Genomic DNA, 16,366 nt, shown 5'->3' with positions numbered 1-16,366 from the left:
AAAATAAGATAGTATACATGGGTCGTAATAGACTGCATGTGCGTTCTAGAGAGAATTAGCTCTTATTTTGAAGTGTATTAACTGGAAAATCATTTCCAGAAACATGGCGGCACCTGTTAGCAACAATTCAGATTGCTGGGGCGTCCCAGAGGTTTATAAACATCACGAACAGCGAAAAGTATGCATTTCTCGACCAAAATATAGAGAGGGGCGGGCAGCGAAAGCTGTTAAGGTAGGAATATGCTAAGTTTCAGTCAGAAAAACACAATTTATCTTAAGCCATGATACGCTGTTACTCTTGTCTAGAGGGTGAATGTCATGTGTAATATACCCAGACATCACAAATAATGTACCGTTGCGAGTGCATTGTGGAGCAGGTGTCACCATATTTGTCTTGTGCATCGTCAGGTCTACACCATCAACTTAGAGTCTCGTTACGTGATGGTTCAAGGGGTCCCAGCCATAGGAGTGATGCCAGAGCTGATCCAGCTGTGCGCCCTGTACGGAACTGTGGAGGAGTACCGGCCCCTGGACGAATACCCTGCTGAGGAGTTCACCGAGGTCTATCTTGTCAAGTTCCAGAAACTCACAAGTGCCAGGTTCAGGATGTAACTTATCTTGTCCATTATTATGCTGCAGGAGCAACGTTGAAAAGACTTGCTGAATGATTTCGCTTAAATGTTTTTGTTTCAGAGCAGCCAAACGACACATGGATGACAAGAGTTTCTATGGTGGTGTGCTTCATGTGTGCTACGTCCCTGAATATGAGACTGTGGAAGACACCAGGCTAAAGCTGCAGGACAGGAGAAGATATGTAATCAGAGCTGTTCAAAATAAAGGTACACTTTAACATCAAATATAGAGTTACTCATAAAGAAAAACACAAATATGTTATTTTTCCACTGATCCTTATTGTACTCAGGTTTTTGATGGACTCAAACACCGATCAGCCAGAACATTAAAAACACTTATAGGTAAAGTGAATAACATTAGTCATCTGTTTACTATGCAGTGTTCTGCAGGGAAACCTTGAGTTGTCTTGAGTTCTGGCAATCATGTGGATGTTCTTTGACACACATCACCCACTTAAACACAAACACCTCCCACTTGGAAGCCTCACGTGACCTGTCAGGCAGTGGGACACAGGACCTCTGGGGATATTTTGTGGTCACTGGCATTGGAATGTTGGATCCTTTGGGTCCCGTGCATTGAGAGTGGGAGGATGGATTCAGCTTATTCCAGTGCATCTTACAGATTCTTGATCAGGTTGGGATCTGGGGAGTCTGCAGGCCCTTATTGTGATCCTTGAGACTTTCCTAAGATGTTTTTGAAATGTGATGGGGAACATTGTCCACTTGGATGGAGGCTGCTGCTGACGGGAAGAGCTGTTGCCATGGTGTGGGTGTATTTGGTGTTGTGTCACAAAGAGCATCCACATGATTGCCAGACCCCAAGGTTTCCCCACAGAACATTGCATTGTAAACATGTCATTAATGTTAGTCACTTCACTTGTCAGTGGTTTTCATGTTCTGGTTGATCAGTGTATGTTATAGATATTTTTAGTTTTGGGGTTTTTTTTGTTGTTATTTTGTCAGTTTTACACCCAGGCCCTGGGAAAAACAATATGCAATTGTAGCTGTGCTTTTTATAGCTAGAATGAAATTAACCCCCTTTGTTGAATTTGTTTTCTTTCTCAAATAATATTGTTACAAAGCAAGAGAAAAGGAACAGAAGGAGGCAGTAAACAATGAACGCACATCATCAGACAACACCAGTACATCAGAGGTGATTATCACTGGACTTGATAAAACCTCTGACAATGAAAACAACGGGGAGACTTCACACATCGGCCATTTCTCAGGATTTCCTCTACTGCCATTACCTCCCCAGGAATATCATTACTATGGACATAAAAATCAGCGTGTGACTACACCAACAGAGGACAAAATGGGGACATTACACAATGCTGTCATTGATGCAAAACAGCAGCCACTGCCGAGTTCAAGCTCCAGCCAAACCTCTTCAGACAGAGGGACAGAGCACAAACTGACCTCAAGTCAGTCTCCTGCAGTCAGATTTGTCCCAAGGACCACACACTTGGAGAACAGAAAACGCAAGATGGAGGAGGCTGTAGAACACCCACTATCTGATGCTGCTGGGAACAAAGAGCCACTTATTGGGCCAAAGTTACCAGAACCACCTAAACTAGACATGGAGGATGAGTCACTGAACACAACTGTAAGACTGATCAGGAGCACAATGAAGCAGGTAGCCTGTAATTTCTCTGTTTTCATAGAAGTTAAGAATAAAATGAATTATTCACTGCAGTCTTAACATTGTTATTCATGTCAGTTAAATCAGTTTTGTCATCTGTTTAAGGTGGAATCGGTTCCCGACCTGAAACCAGTGGAGAAAAAGGTGAAACCACGTCGTCGGATTTGACCAAACGGGCTGCCTTGTTGCTGGACTTTACACAGAGACAATACTGATGCTACTTTGAAAAATGACCATGTGAACAGTTTTTCTTGGCAGCTTGGTTTTATTTACAATTTTTGAATCACAATGCAAATAGATATTAATATTTTATTAAAGAATACACAGAAATGTGTTTTCTTCATTGTTCCAGTTGGTCCTGAAATACATGTTGCTCAAACATCTCAGTACTCTGAAAACAGGGAAATAGAGCACAAGATTATGAATGTATAGAATGTAAGATAATTTCTTTTCTAAACTGAAGCTCCTACAGTTTTTCAACAGCCTGGAATTTGTGATTACCGTAGTGTCAGGGAGGCAGGTTCCAAAAGCCTCAAGTAGTAGGGTCTCCTCTCTCACTGCCTTATCAAAGTCCGCAAAAGATAGTCGGCCATCATGGTCATGGTCCTAAAAAAAAAATAAATAATAATGAGCTCTACTTGCTCTGAAACACTAAAATGTGAAGTTTGGAGGTTTGAGGAGGTGATGCAGAGAGTATATGCTGAAGAAAATCAATGTATAGACATTTAAACCGATAGGCCATCTGTCCGCTCACCATCTTCTTGAGTGTGATCTCCACCAGGTCCTTAATTCCCTCGTCAGGGTCCTCCTCTGTGGGCTGTATGATGAGGCTGTTCTTCAGCATGTGAAACATCTCCTCTCTGGTTATGTAGTTGTCACCATTCAAGTCATATACATGAAAGCAGACTGAGTCATGCAAATAGGGAAGAGTTATTACCAAGATAATAAACTGTAACTCTGGTTTTTATGCGTTAGTTGAGAGCTTACATGTTATTTTTTCATCCAGGGTGCCTCGGAGGAAAACAGACAGTCCCTCAATCCACTCTTTCATACTGACGAAGCTGTCATTGTCTTTGTCAAATGTCCTGAAGACTTGAGGACAGATACGAAATATTTACTGTCATCCTGTGCCGCCAGCAAATGTATTTATCTAAGCAGCGATAATAAAAAAGAAAAAAGAAAATACCTCCATCCATGATCATGTGGTCAGTCATCCCAAATATGTTGTGCAGTACGTTCCTGAACTTCCCTCTGTCCAGGCCGGTAGCTGCTCTTCCAGCGATAGTCGGCTCTCCCAGCAGCACGTTAAACTCTCGGATGAGACACTCAACCTCTGTTTTATTGACTGGGGTCATTGAAATAAAAGCTATAGAGTCATTTTTGTTTTAGCATGACTTAAAAACGATGAATCGTGGACACACTTGTTGACACAACAGACTAGCTTAGCGTAAGTTAAATGCGTTAGAGAAGTTTTAACCGGATACTCACAGTGCTGTACTTGTTTCGAAATCGTTTCAGCGAGAGTTTGAATCAACTTTCGGTTCATAGCAGATATTTCCGACATCTTTAGAGTTAGGACAGCCACTGGACGAGATTCTCTGAGAGGCTGGATGTTGACATTCCGTCCCCATGGCAACCCCCTAGCATAGCACTCAAGCCGAGCACCACTGAAGGCCTAACAGAGTTTGTGACGTGCGACCAAATTAACTGGATTCCAAATACACAAAACTTTATTTCAGACTCATGTATTTGCACAGCGCAGAACCTGTTCTCCTAAAATTATAAAGCCATTTGAAGAATGAAGCTGTTAAACTGGTCTTTGAATGCAAACATTTACATAAATATGTTTACGTAATGAAAGCTTCATGCAACTGAAATCTAAATCAGCTGATGGCATATCAAATACCATATGAAGTTTTTAACTAACTACTCTTTTAAGTGTGAAGTAATCACATGAAATCATAGTGACCAGACCACTTATCAGAACATCTGTTGGATTTAAACTCAAATCAAATGGAAATAAATTCACATTTTAATTAAGTTCAACATAAGATATTATTGACAAAATCGGACCAGTCACATCTGGAACCTGGCCTGGCCAGGTTTTACTTTGAAGAAGTTTAATTTGTACATCGACAGATGAAATGAAGTGTGGAGTTAAAAACCTCCTGAAATGTTTTAAATGTCAGCATTTCAATATAAAATGACAATTTGGTCTAAAAACTAAACCAGGTTATATTAATTGGTTTACAACAGTGTCAGAATGATCACAACTTTTGACTGTGACCCATCGTATGCTTTTCCTACCGCAGCAACCATTTCATACAGGAAGGGCAGCTTTGCCTTTTGTCTCTGAAAACCTGGACATCCCATTACAGCAGCAATCAACTCTCATGAATTCATGTCAACTGAGCCTCTTCTTAGCACACTCTTCAGGCTTAAACTCATTTCTGCATGTACAGCCATGTGTTTTGTCATCAAATTATTTCGACTGAACTTCTTCCCGCACACTGTGCAGCTGTAGGGTTTCTCTCCTGTATGGATTCTCATATGAACGTTCAAGTTGCCCACGTGGCGAAATTCTTTTCCACAAGTCCGGCAACGATAAGGCTTCTCATCTGTGTGAATCCTCATGTGCACGGTCACACTGTTGCTATGCCGAAACTCTTTGCCACACACTTCACAGATGAACAGTTTTTCACCGGAGTGGATTTGGCAGTGTGTGGCTAGATGTGTGCTGTGACTGAATTCTTTGCCACAGAAGCGACAGCAGTAAGATTTGCGTCTCCTCTTCGTCTCTTTAGTAGGTGGAGCTAGGCTGTGTGGTTCACAACCATCAGTCAGCTGGTTTCTTATTGTGTAGCTCTGTGCATGGACTTTACTGATAGCGTAGCCCGTCAGTGTTTCTAAATCCAACTCTGAACTCAAGTCACTCAGAGTTACCGAACAATCTGGTAAATGAGTCCAACATTCGCTGGTTGATTGAGAGATTCCTTCAACCTTTCTGGGGTCGGCTGTGTTAGGCACAGGCTTTCTGTCTTCATTTCCTGAGTCATGATTTTGCAGCTCAGTCACGTCTGAGTCAATGCAACTCTTCATGCACGTCGGTGTCACCTTCAAAGTGTCAGTATCAGAGTCCTCCATATCTGTTAGCTGTTGTCCTGCTCTGCTCCAAGGCTCCTGCACTTCCTCTTTGATTGACAGAGTCTCAGGGAGCAGCAGGCCACAGTCCTCCTGGTCCACATTAGGGTTGTTGTGGCAGCTCTTAGGACTCAACTCCTGTCTGTATTTCTGCTCGCCTGCACAGGCAAAGACCTTTGGTGTGTCTGTTAAGTAGAAAACATGAGAAATTCGCTTGAACTACCTTTTATTTACCCATGTATAGTTTCCTTCAAGTTCAGCACTTAGTTATCCAGTCTAGTTTGCATGAAAGAAATAATCCAGAAGTTCAAGAGTTGGAGTCTTCTTTCAAGACTACGACTACGACATGTCATCCTCCATCTTTCTTGTCATTTTCCAGTCATCTCCCTACTTTCTTTTCTGTCTAGACAAAAAAAAAGTTAAACTAATCCTATTTTTTAGTTAATGTGTTCAATAATGTTTGCCTGCACGGAGTTTGCTAATATATAATGTATGTGGCTCAGTAGGCTACAGTTTGCCCTCAAGCTACTTTACTCTTTACACATTATTAAAAGCACTTTCAGCACAGCTTAAACCACTAGCAGTCCAGACAATGTGCAGAATATTTGTTTGTTCAGCATGTTTAGACAAGTCAAGACAATTCAATTTAAAGTAAACATTCTAACATCTGAATTATGTATAATACATATACCACAAGTGACGACCACAAGATTTCTGATTATGTTTTCTTTTGTTCTAATCTATGATCAACATGTTTTTGAGCATGGACAAAGAATTTTGTAGCCAGCTGTAAGTAGACTTTGTGGAGCACATGTGACAGTTCATCATTTCGCAAAGCTCTTTGCTGCATAACAACTTGATGTTAAGTGTCAGAAAACCCAGCCTATCTTCATACCCTCACATGTGGTGATAAAAAAAAACAGCAGAGAGCTGTCAGCGTACCGCAATAAACTTCATCAGCACCACTTCATACCTACTTTTCACAAATGCATAAAATCCGTAAACGGATTTGGATGCATGGAATTGACGGAGTTACCCTTTAATGCCGCTTTGAAAACAAAAGATGAAAACAAACAAACCTTCACTGTGCAGATCCGCCTCCTCTTTAAGTCCATGCAGGTCATTATCTTGTTCATACTCTAATATCGTCCTCTGCACCGCTGTGAAGATCTCCTCTGCAGCCGCACTCAGCCGCTCGCTGATGAACAACCTCAGAAGCTGGAGTTGAGACATCTTTGACAACGTTGTCCACCTTCTCTTACAGCACACGGTCCATCGGCTTCCGTGTGGCAAGCTGCACAGGCATATAACTGACTGCATCCGGCTCTAACTTTCAGAATAAAAGTATTGACGCAGGAGTAAATTGGGTTGGAATTCTGTAAATAGGCCTGCAATTCTAACCACATAAATGTCTGGGCAAAGTAGTCAACTGCCAACTGGGCCTAAATTGAACTCTCCAAATTCACTGACATCCAATTTGCACTAATCTGAACATCTCAAAATTAAACAAAGTTCCAAGAATGACCTTCCCGTGCAACAACAAACAGATGAAGGCAAATGAAGAATCCGTTACACATCACGTTCATACAGACCTCTGTATCTCTTTTAAAGAATGGATATTATATTATTATAAAACACAGCACAGTAATGGTACTGGAGCTCCAGCGTATGACATCAAGTAAACGTTTGAAAAGACCAATGGTTTGCAAGTTTTATGGCACAAAATACACGTTTCTATCATGACTTTATTTTGAAAGCAAAATATCGCCACTTCCGTTCTCGTTCCATCTTATGGCAGTTATAGCTCGCCATCTGCTGGATAGGAGTTCTGACTGATAGGATAAACGTAAAATCCACTGACTTTAGATGATAAATGAGATGGATAACTGATGTAGAATGATGTCTGTTTTATCAAAAACATGAGGGCAATTTACAGGGCACTATCTTTTCTTTTTGTACACTTACTCTTCACTGTCCCCGCTGTAATTTGTCTGACAAGTATAAAGAGCATATGACCACAAGGTGGTAGTCAGTTAATTCATAAAAAGTCAAAAAGTGAGCACACACATTAGCAGGCCTTATTGGATCATATCCAATTACAGAAATTGCACTTATAAATCTATTAATTACAACTGTCTGCATAATCAGAATACACATATCCTGTATTCCTTTAGGAATAGTGTAGTAATAGAAAAGTGTTGCCTATTTTTCTGGCATGCTCCAAAGGGTGTAAGAGGTTTGGGAAACATCTTGAAATAAATATCGATTTATTGATTTGTAAACATTATCTCTCCACTATGGTCTCCCTTTAGTCTTTAGTCATTAAAGAAGACTCCACGCCTCAGGTTTGAGATTTAATTAATAAATTACAGTGGATTACAAATGCACTTTTATCAGGCAGGACACAAAATGAACCAAAACATAGGAGTAAAACATTTTAAATGTAGACAGATTTGGTTTCAAAACTAAATATTTCTGTTCTATGCCATTAATGAAGTGTGTGTGTGAGTGTATTTTTACAAAGTAAGTACAAAATCAGAAGAACAATGTATGTGTGCATTATCGTGACAGAGAGGTTAAATTAACTAATGTGGGGGTGAGGGAGTTCATTCAGTCCAACATGTGTTTGAATGCGTGTTTGTGTCACTGGGGCCGGTGTGTGAGGTTAGTTCTGATGGGTAGTGTTGCGTCAATCCAGTGGTTTGGGTTTTGGATCATGGAGGTCCACACAGCGACCTCCTCTTCTGTGGAGTCCATCCAGCTGACATCTTCCCCATAACTCTGACCTGCCATTAAAAACACATGCAATTATTCAGTATTTATGTTGAAGACACTACCTCACCACAGTACTAGTACTATCAGGAATTATGTTTTTCTTAATTAGGACATGGAAACAACAGCTGGCCACCATCCCTGTATGTACATGCACATATGCACGCACCAGACATACCTTGTGTTATTCTTGCAAAAGAAACTGCTGTGATGAACGGCAATGTATCAGTCAGTGTTCATGTGCAAGCACACCTGGAGAAGCAGCTGATTGTACAAATAGACTAAAAACCAAGATACAATACCTGGCAGTCAAACAGCAAAATCACACACCCCAAGCTGAAGGCAATACTGTCAGACAATCCTGAAAGTCTCTAGAGGTCAGTCATGCCCTCTGAATACAACATCTTTGTGCTAAAATCTGTAAACAGCAAGCAAAACCTTGTCACTTCTCCCCTCTGTCCATGGTCAGATCTTGAATGCTCCCCACTGACACTGAGCAAAACAAAACAATCAGTATGGAGGCAAACTACTTCACAATGATTATACTTCCTGAAATCAGAACTGTTTCCCAAATTGCTAACATGTACACCTTTGTTAGTGATAGCTGCTTCACCATACTCTCCCATCTCGGCCACCAACAGAACATGGGATAATTAGCAACACATCGTAACATCGAGACCCTCTGGTAATCTAGAAATGACCCTGCTCTGATGACATGACCATCTGAAATGCCTGAAATGCCAAAAGGACAAAATGCAGTGCAATATGAAGCACACAACTGAGGTACTGTGACCATAACACTCACAAACACCACTGCAGATGAAGCATAAAACTGTTTTTATGGCCACGTTTGCAAAGCTGACCCTAAAATGAGCCAACCAGTCAAACAACCCCTTTAACGTAACATCCCCAGACACAAAAACCGCTGCCCTCTGCATGTCTATGAAATGACAGGGAACACATAAGATAGCATTGAATCTCTAATCACAGCTCAGCACAGAAAAATGGGTGGAAAAGCTGAAATTTAAAAGGAGAGGTTGGAACTTAAATTCATCACCTTACAAACCTGTTGTTATACAGACACTCATACTGACTTACAGAAGACAGTCCAACACAAACATGTGAATGAGTTACTGGTAATTTAAAAAACACTCCAATAACAGCCCTGAAATGTTCACTTTCAGAACAAGACAGGAGTGTTGAGGTCTGTGAGCTGGTCACTTTATGTTATCATCTGTCACAATGAGTCAACAAAAGTTATTGGTAAAACTGCAAATATTTGCATAAGCAACAACCTGTGTGATTTTGATTAATGTCTGTTTAAACCAAATATCCACCTCTGATTAAAAAAGTTAAAGTCCATTCTGCTGCTTGCAGTCATCCAACATAAGCTTGTACACAGGCCAGTGTCAGCACCCTGGGTAACAACTCAACAACAACAACAACAAAAAAAAAACAAACGTGTAATATTATGAGGAATGATTGTGTTTTATGGCATGGTCTGAAGCCCAAAAGCAATCTTTATTTACCACCAAAACTACAAAAAACAAGAATTTGTCACATTAGAAAAGCTTTCTGTAAGCCTGCACAGCATCTGAAGCTTTGGTGAAGCCCAGTTTGTGTGTACCTGCACACTTTCAAAGGGCTAAATGGTGGGACTGGCAACTGATTGGTGTTGACATGAATAAAAGCAGAGAGAGTGTGGGGACACCCACCAGTTCCACAGCTCAGTCGAATCCCTCCTAGGACACGCGTTTTTAACCCTTCGCGCTGCCAGACGGTCAGCTCGGCGCAGGCTTCTCTCAGGTCACTTGTGTGAAAGCCATCATACACCATGGTGTGGTTGTAGGTAGGGCTGATTGACCGTTTCATTATTCGCGTCTTCTGACCGCTCTGCCGACTAGCATCTGGGAGTATGTAACTTGTGGGACGCAGATTACAATTATATTAGGGTCCAAACAGAATTCAGTTAAATCATTGATATCATGGCTATGTATATACAATATCAGGAAATACACACCTTCTAACAAAGGAGTCTAGAGGGCCCCCTTTGTTGGACAGGAGTCCTTGAGCCTCCCGAAGCCAGATGTGAAGCTCTCCTGTTAGAGGCAGACCACCTCCTTAACACACACAGACAAAGTATGAGATGCATGTGACTGAGGTAGGACATAACTTGCATCCATAATGTGTGTGCTCTTCTCACCTTCAAAGCCATCTGGGATGAACTTAACGGAGAGCACGATGGTCCCACGACTGCTAATGGAGTCTGGACTCAAACGAACCTGTGATGGGGGCAGGAAAAGGGTAGTGGAAAAGAAACAGGCAGAAAGAGAAAGGAAAAGCAAGGGCGAGGCAGAAGTGTGGAAGCAGGAAAAGATTAAGGTTACATAAAACCTTAGTTGAAATTCACAGCATGTCTTCATCTCCCTTCAGCTCTCCCAGACGAAAGAGACAGTCCTCTCTGTATTCTGTGTCGGCAACAAAGCTGCTGAAGCTGCTGTCACACAGACACTCAGATACTAAACAAATGTAGATACAGGGAGCATAATGTTTTGGTAAATATTTGTCTGGGCGTATTCAAACTCATGCTAATTTATGTGACTACGTGATTGTGCGAGTCATCCATGTCTTCATGCTCTCGCCTACCCGTGGCTGCAGATCCTGCCACAGTGGCTGAGTGCAGGTCCAGTCCCAGAGGCTCAGAGACACCTCCACCTCCCCCAGAAACACGTTCCTCCCCAGGGGCTCGGCGTGCCACACAGAGAGGTTCAAGGTCCGGCTCCGCAGCTCACCGATCCGCACTTTATACTGTCAGAACCAGAATCAGGCAACACATGACAGGCTGCAGGGGGCAAGTGCAGGACAAAGAATGACATGTTCTTTGCCACCACAAAAAATAAACATTAAATTTATAGAAAGGATATCTTCAAAACTGGAAATAAGTAACAGCACCGCATGTTGCAGGGCGGCACGTGGAGGAGAGCTTAGAGACAAATGGCAGACGGGGGATTTTTGTGAAGGCTGCCATGTATTTAATATGTAAATGAGAGAACATCTTACTCTGAGCGTCTGATCATAGACTGGGTTTAGCGTCTTCTTCTTCACAGACGTTTTCTTCTTACTATGACTCGACTTGTCTGGCAAGAGGTAGGCTTTTACATATCTGTGAAAAATGCACACACAGGCATTTTTGACTGATTTTGTGTGAGACCTTGTGGCTGCATTATGCACATTCACATGCACTGTCACTTACGGGTCAGAGCGGTTCTTGTGTGCTGAAGCGATCTCCTCACAGCGGTACACTTTGACGTGTAGCTCCTCCTTCTGGGTGTCGTAAACCAATGAGAACTGGATGCGGCCCCTCACCTCCACCACTCCGAAATCCCCCGTGCTGAACAGGCTCATCATGCTTCCACTGAGCTATAAAACACACACACACACACACACAGAGCAGAGATCAGCGCCTACGTCATTGCCCGGAGCTGAGTCATCTTCTGTTGCTGGATTAATCAAATGTGCGTGTGTGTGTGTGTCAATGTATCCATATATACATGTGTGTACCATGTAGCTCGAATGGAGGCTGCCGGTGGAGCTGCTGGTTTTCAGAGACATTGGATCCGGCTCCGTCAGGCTGCTGCTCACAGAGTCAGTGTCCCCGTTGTGACTGTCAAAGTCTTCCTAAACACACACACAGACACATTTTCTCAGACACAGCATCACTACTGATCATCTATCAATACTCTCCCTAAATAGTTTTTAAATTACTTTGTTATAATCTGCTATTGCAAGTTTGTTGCTTGACTTAAATAACTATAAATATTGATTTGGTAGAGTGTCTTTGATTTGAAGGTGAAATAACTGGCTAGTTTACCAAAACCAGTAGTGATGATGGATAAATGTGGGCGTGTGCTATAATCACCTCAGGGTCTTCTGAGTGGCCATTACTCCTCCTTTCGGAGTCTATGAGCAGAAAGATGTGTTAATAATAATAACAGTAACAAAGAGGTAGAGAGGTGCAGAGACATGAGATGCTTCCATACCTTTGGATGACATGGAACTATTTCTATGCTGGAGATCCTGCAGTTGGAGATTATTATTTATATTTAGATGATTTTTCTTTGAGCACAGAAAGAAGAAATAAGAATGTCCACACAGACCTGTGCTCGGGGACTTTTTGTTCTGGGTGTGGGTGTAGGTCTCAAACTTCCTTCACTCCTGAAAACACAAACAGCATATTGGTAACATACAGACACACACACACACACACACACACAGTAAAATGATTTTTCTGTGACAGACACCCTCCACTAACCCTTCACTGTCCTCATCTTTGTCGTCCTTCAGTCTTCTCTCAGCCTCAGGAGAGGTGTTTTGCGAGGTTTCCTCTTTCTCGCCATTGAACAGTCCAATCAGGGGCACATCTGTTACCATGGCAACAACCACAGAGCTATCACTGGGATATCCCTTTAACAGTAGGGAAACGGGCCCACAGGCCTGTTACAGTAGTACCGCATTAAGCGCAAACAGACCTCTGCTCTTTGTCTTCCTTTGACGTATGGTGGCATGAACAAGGGCGCTGCCCGACCAGGTGCGATGGCGTTTGCTCCGCTCCTCGGTGAACCATGCACCCGACAACGAGCGCAGACGTCTTTGATCTGTCTCTGTCTTCTGGAGGACCCTGCAGCGTTGACACAGGGCCGAGTTAAACAGCAAACAATCACAACTCAGTGTTGGCAAAAGTCAGCTGATGTCAGCCTGCGTTACAAAACAAACAGTCACTTCTGTCATGTAAATTAATCAGCACATAAGCGACCAAGAAGTGTGTCAATTCTACCAATACAAAAACTTTAAAAATCTGACTTGACACATTTCCATGTACATTAACAACGGGATGTTTCATACTTTTCTCTTTGATAAATTCAACACCCTAACAAGGAGCTGAAACAACTGGTCAACTAATCAATTAATAAGAAAATAAATAGGTAAGATAAGATAATTCTTTAAGATAAACAATTTCAATGACCGATAAATTGTTTAAATGAGTTATCAAACTAAAATATCCAACTCTTTGGCTTTAGCTCCTGAAATAAGTGGATTTCCCTTTGTATCTTGGGCTCTGGCTCTGAGACATTGTGATGGGCACTTCTTACAATGTCCTGATGTTTTATACACTCAACAGCGAACGACAACAGGGACAACAGGTTGGCATCTCTGAACTACATCAGAAGCTCATAGGTGGTCAGCAGCATTTCTCATATGAAGGTGCTGCCCTGCTCTGAAGGGATAAATAATTTCTCTATATAGTTCTTTTACTTAACCCACTGAGGCAAAGCTGACCAGGCCCCAGACCACCATGGGCCCTCTTGAGTCCTGTCTCCTCTTGAAAAGGTCCCTGTATCAAAACCTTAATTTTTAAACTGATATTAAGCTTAAATATTTCATACTACCACCCATGAAATTGACATGGCGCAATTCTCCACTCAGTAAAACCTCATTTTTTTATCCTTAAACATAAACATATATACTGTGCTGCATAATACAATTAAATCATTATCATCCCATCACATTCTCTCATGTGACTGGAACTCCACTCCTTTAATTTGTCACATGTTTGTATGTAAGACAGACACCTAAAAATGATTAACAGTCACCTCTGACCTTACACGCCCTTCATCAAGACGACGCAACTCCAAGTCACGTTCTAAGACCTGCAGGATGGTGGACTGCTCCTCTTCTGTCAGATGGCTCAAGTCAAGAGAGGAGTCAATCTGCTGCTCCTCCATCCCTGAGTGAGAAGCAAAACCACAGTCCTTAAACAACTGGCACCGATCGAAAAGTGCCTTTATTTAATCCTGAAAATCATATATGGCTGCTCATTTATAATGATATCAAGTAATAGTTTGAAATGGCTTAAAATATACAACATAATTAAAGATATAAGACAAAAGAAATGAATTACTTGAATAAAGTATATAGGTATAATTCATAAAAGATACTAATGGAAATTCAATGATTACTGATCATGGATTTAAAGTCACCAATGGCTACCAAAATATTACTTTTTCTTGTACTTTGTAAAGAGTTCTAGTGAATCATGACCAGCCATTAAACCAAAACTAATAAGGCTCAGAGGACCTGAGTGTAGGTGTGACATGAAATGGCAACTTCGCAATCAGAGCCTCGTTGATAAATAAATACACACGCCTATCGTGTCCCTCAGGCAGATAAGAGCACCTAACTTTTTCATAAAGAATGCAATGATGAGTGCTACAAACATCACTAGTAATAAACCTAAGAGCAGAATGATAAATGGCATCCAAGAGCTTAAGAGCAGAGGAAGGGAAATGCCTATAAATCACATCACCATAATGAGAAAACAGCTCTGATAATCATTTTCCTACAAAGTACAGGAAAGTTAGTTCTATTTTTATGAGATATATATATATATATCATTATTATTATTATTATATTTGAATGTGAGTTTGTCATTTATCCAAATATTAATGATCTGTAACTTTCTCAATCTTGGATCCTTGTACAGAAATACAAACGTTTTTGGTACCATTATCTCTTGTTCTATAAAAACCTAAAGAAACCCTACTGAGCCTTGTGGAACCTTTAGTCATCAGTAAAACTCTGAACAAATTGTTCTAAAGATCACTGCCAGTAGCTAAGGAACCTCACACAAGAACTTAAAATAAAAACAACATTGCTTAAAATGTGTAAAAGCAGAGAATGATCAGTGTCATTGTAAAAAGTCCTGAACCCCACCAGCCTCAGACTGCTATTGTTGTTGTCCTGCTGAGTTCTTGTGCCTCCCAACCTTTTTGGCCTATGACCCCTTCAAATGAAGCTCTGTCTACGCGCTCTCTACTCACTGTCACATGCGGCACATGTCAATGACTTTTGAGTAGAAGTTCACTTCTCAGTTTGTTTTATTTGAATAATTCTCAGGTCTGAAAATGTAAAAATGTCCAGCTTTACACAAGAAACAAAGAATGTCAGAGGGAAAAAAAAGAGATTTTACATATTTATGTATTTTGCCCTGTATAGTATCCTGTAAATTATCTTGATGTTCCTCACGTTTATCGTGTCAGGACTCCCTGGTTGTAAACCACATTATTAAACCATTAAACACACTTTGACATCATGTGTGTTCCAGTAGCTCTGGTACGTCAGTGGGCGAGGACACCTGCGGTGTCAGGTAGCCTATTCCTGACTGCTTCCTGCGTCTTTCATCTTTTCCTGCTCCAAATGTTGTCTGGTAGAGTCTTTAAACTACACAAGCCTTGAAAAGAAATGTTAATTTTAACAGTAAAAGTTGCCGTGTGGTTTGACACTAAAGAACGAGATGTTGAAATTAAAAAAAAAACCTGCTGCACCACATTATAATCATTTTTATTTTTTTCAGTGTGTGTGTTCCTTACCTTAAGGCTGCTTACCTTTGAGTAATTAACGCATGCGCAAATCGATTCTCGTTTAGAATGCAGGCGAACAGGATATCATGAAAAAAGTGAACCACAGCTTTCAGAGCACCTAAGCAAAACACAAGAATATTGCAGCGTGCTGTGGCCTATGTGCAGTAACAATAATAGTTTGCAGTGAAATAGGCTAGGCCTACTCGTCTAAAACTAAACACATTAACCAGCTGCTGTTTTTAGTTACTGAACTATTGTGTTTGTACATGATCATTTAGGCTGTATGAAATTTCTCTTTCGGGCAAAATTCGCCCGTGCAGCACTTTCCTCATCATGAACACCGCGAGACAGAGGACACCTGTCGCCACTTTTCCCCTTTGGCGTAAAGGTGAAACTCTGCCGTCTCACATTCTTACAAAAATCCACCCCGAGACACGTAAACAAAAACCAAAAGTGAGTTACCTTACTTGACAGTTTACGCCAGTTCCATCTGTGAGAAGTTGGTTGAGAAGTCGTGCGGTGCGCGTATCGAGGTCCGTGTGCAGTGAACACGCCCTCCACGGTTAGTCCGCACAGGGGCTGCGGTCAGCTGGGAGGCGAGCCGAGGAGGAACAAACAGAAAATACAGTGCGCGTGTGTGTGTGTGTGTGTGTGTGTGTGTGTGTGTGCGCGCGCGCGCGTGTGTGTGTGAGAGAGTGATATAGCGTGTTTGTTTGACTGTGTGATATGACTCACACACACGGATGTTTTACCAAGTGGCA

General features: G+C 41.5%; 3 protein-coding genes across 8 annotated transcripts; 1 reads left to right on the top strand and 2 right to left on the bottom strand.

The window, feature by feature from the left end:
* The first annotated feature begins 70 nt into the window (after nt 1-70).
* Nucleotides 71-2,522, top strand: rbm48 (RNA binding motif protein 48). The gene is made up of 5 exons (XM_046417623.1): nt 71-232; nt 409-599; nt 694-839; nt 1,715-2,268; nt 2,380-2,522. The coding sequence occupies exons 1-5, from the start codon at nt 104-106 to the stop codon at nt 2,440-2,442; spliced, it is 1,083 nt and encodes a 360-aa protein (XP_046273579.1). The 5' UTR covers nt 71-103; the 3' UTR covers nt 2,443-2,522.
* A 1-nt stretch (nt 2,523) lies between these two features.
* efcab1 (EF-hand calcium binding domain 1) lies at nt 2,524-6,718 on the bottom strand. Of its 2 annotated transcripts, XM_046417622.1 has the most exons (7): nt 6,495-6,718; nt 3,763-5,600; nt 3,461-3,619; nt 3,262-3,366; nt 3,029-3,180; nt 2,776-2,880; nt 2,524-2,665 (listed from the first exon to the last, which is right to left on the bottom strand). In XM_046417622.1, exons 2-7 carry the CDS (start codon nt 3,836-3,838, stop codon nt 2,615-2,617), a joined length of 648 nt encoding a protein of 215 aa, XP_046273578.1. In that variant the 5' UTR covers nt 3,839-5,600; nt 6,495-6,718; the 3' UTR covers nt 2,524-2,614. The 2 variants fall into 2 exon arrangements, with proteins under 2 accessions (XP_046273578.1, XP_046273577.1); XM_046417621.1 differs by lacking the exons at nt 2,524-2,665; nt 2,776-2,880; nt 3,029-3,180; nt 3,262-3,366; nt 3,461-3,619 and having other exon boundaries at nt 3,987-5,600.
* A 1,038-nt stretch (nt 6,719-7,756) lies between these two features.
* On the bottom strand, nt 7,757-16,223 carry sytl1 (synaptotagmin-like 1). 5 transcript variants are annotated; one of them, XM_046418087.1, is made up of 16 exons: nt 16,068-16,219; nt 15,615-15,723; nt 13,846-13,972; nt 12,717-12,865; nt 12,500-12,608; nt 12,345-12,402; nt 12,228-12,264; nt 12,107-12,147; nt 11,749-11,865; nt 11,441-11,607; nt 11,248-11,350; nt 10,834-10,995; nt 10,391-10,469; nt 10,208-10,307; nt 9,903-10,108; nt 7,757-8,201 (listed from the first exon to the last, which is right to left on the bottom strand). In XM_046418087.1, exons 3-16 carry the CDS (start codon nt 13,968-13,970, stop codon nt 8,059-8,061), a joined length of 1,596 nt encoding a protein of 531 aa, XP_046274043.1. In that variant the 5' UTR covers nt 13,971-13,972; nt 15,615-15,723; nt 16,068-16,219; the 3' UTR covers nt 7,757-8,058. The 5 variants fall into 5 exon arrangements, with proteins under 5 accessions (XP_046274043.1, XP_046274041.1, XP_046274044.1 ...); XM_046418085.1 differs by having other exon boundaries at nt 15,630-15,723; XM_046418088.1 differs by having other exon boundaries at nt 15,630-15,723; nt 16,073-16,184.
* Between the last annotated feature and the right edge of the window lie 143 nt (nt 16,224-16,366).

The sequence above is a fragment of the Scatophagus argus genome, chromosome 17, assembly GCF_020382885.2.
Source record: "Scatophagus argus isolate fScaArg1 chromosome 17, fScaArg1.pri, whole genome shotgun sequence".
NCBI lineage: Eukaryota > Metazoa > Chordata > Actinopteri > Scatophagidae > Scatophagus > Scatophagus argus.
This window is presented reverse-complemented; position numbering and strand designations above follow the sequence as displayed.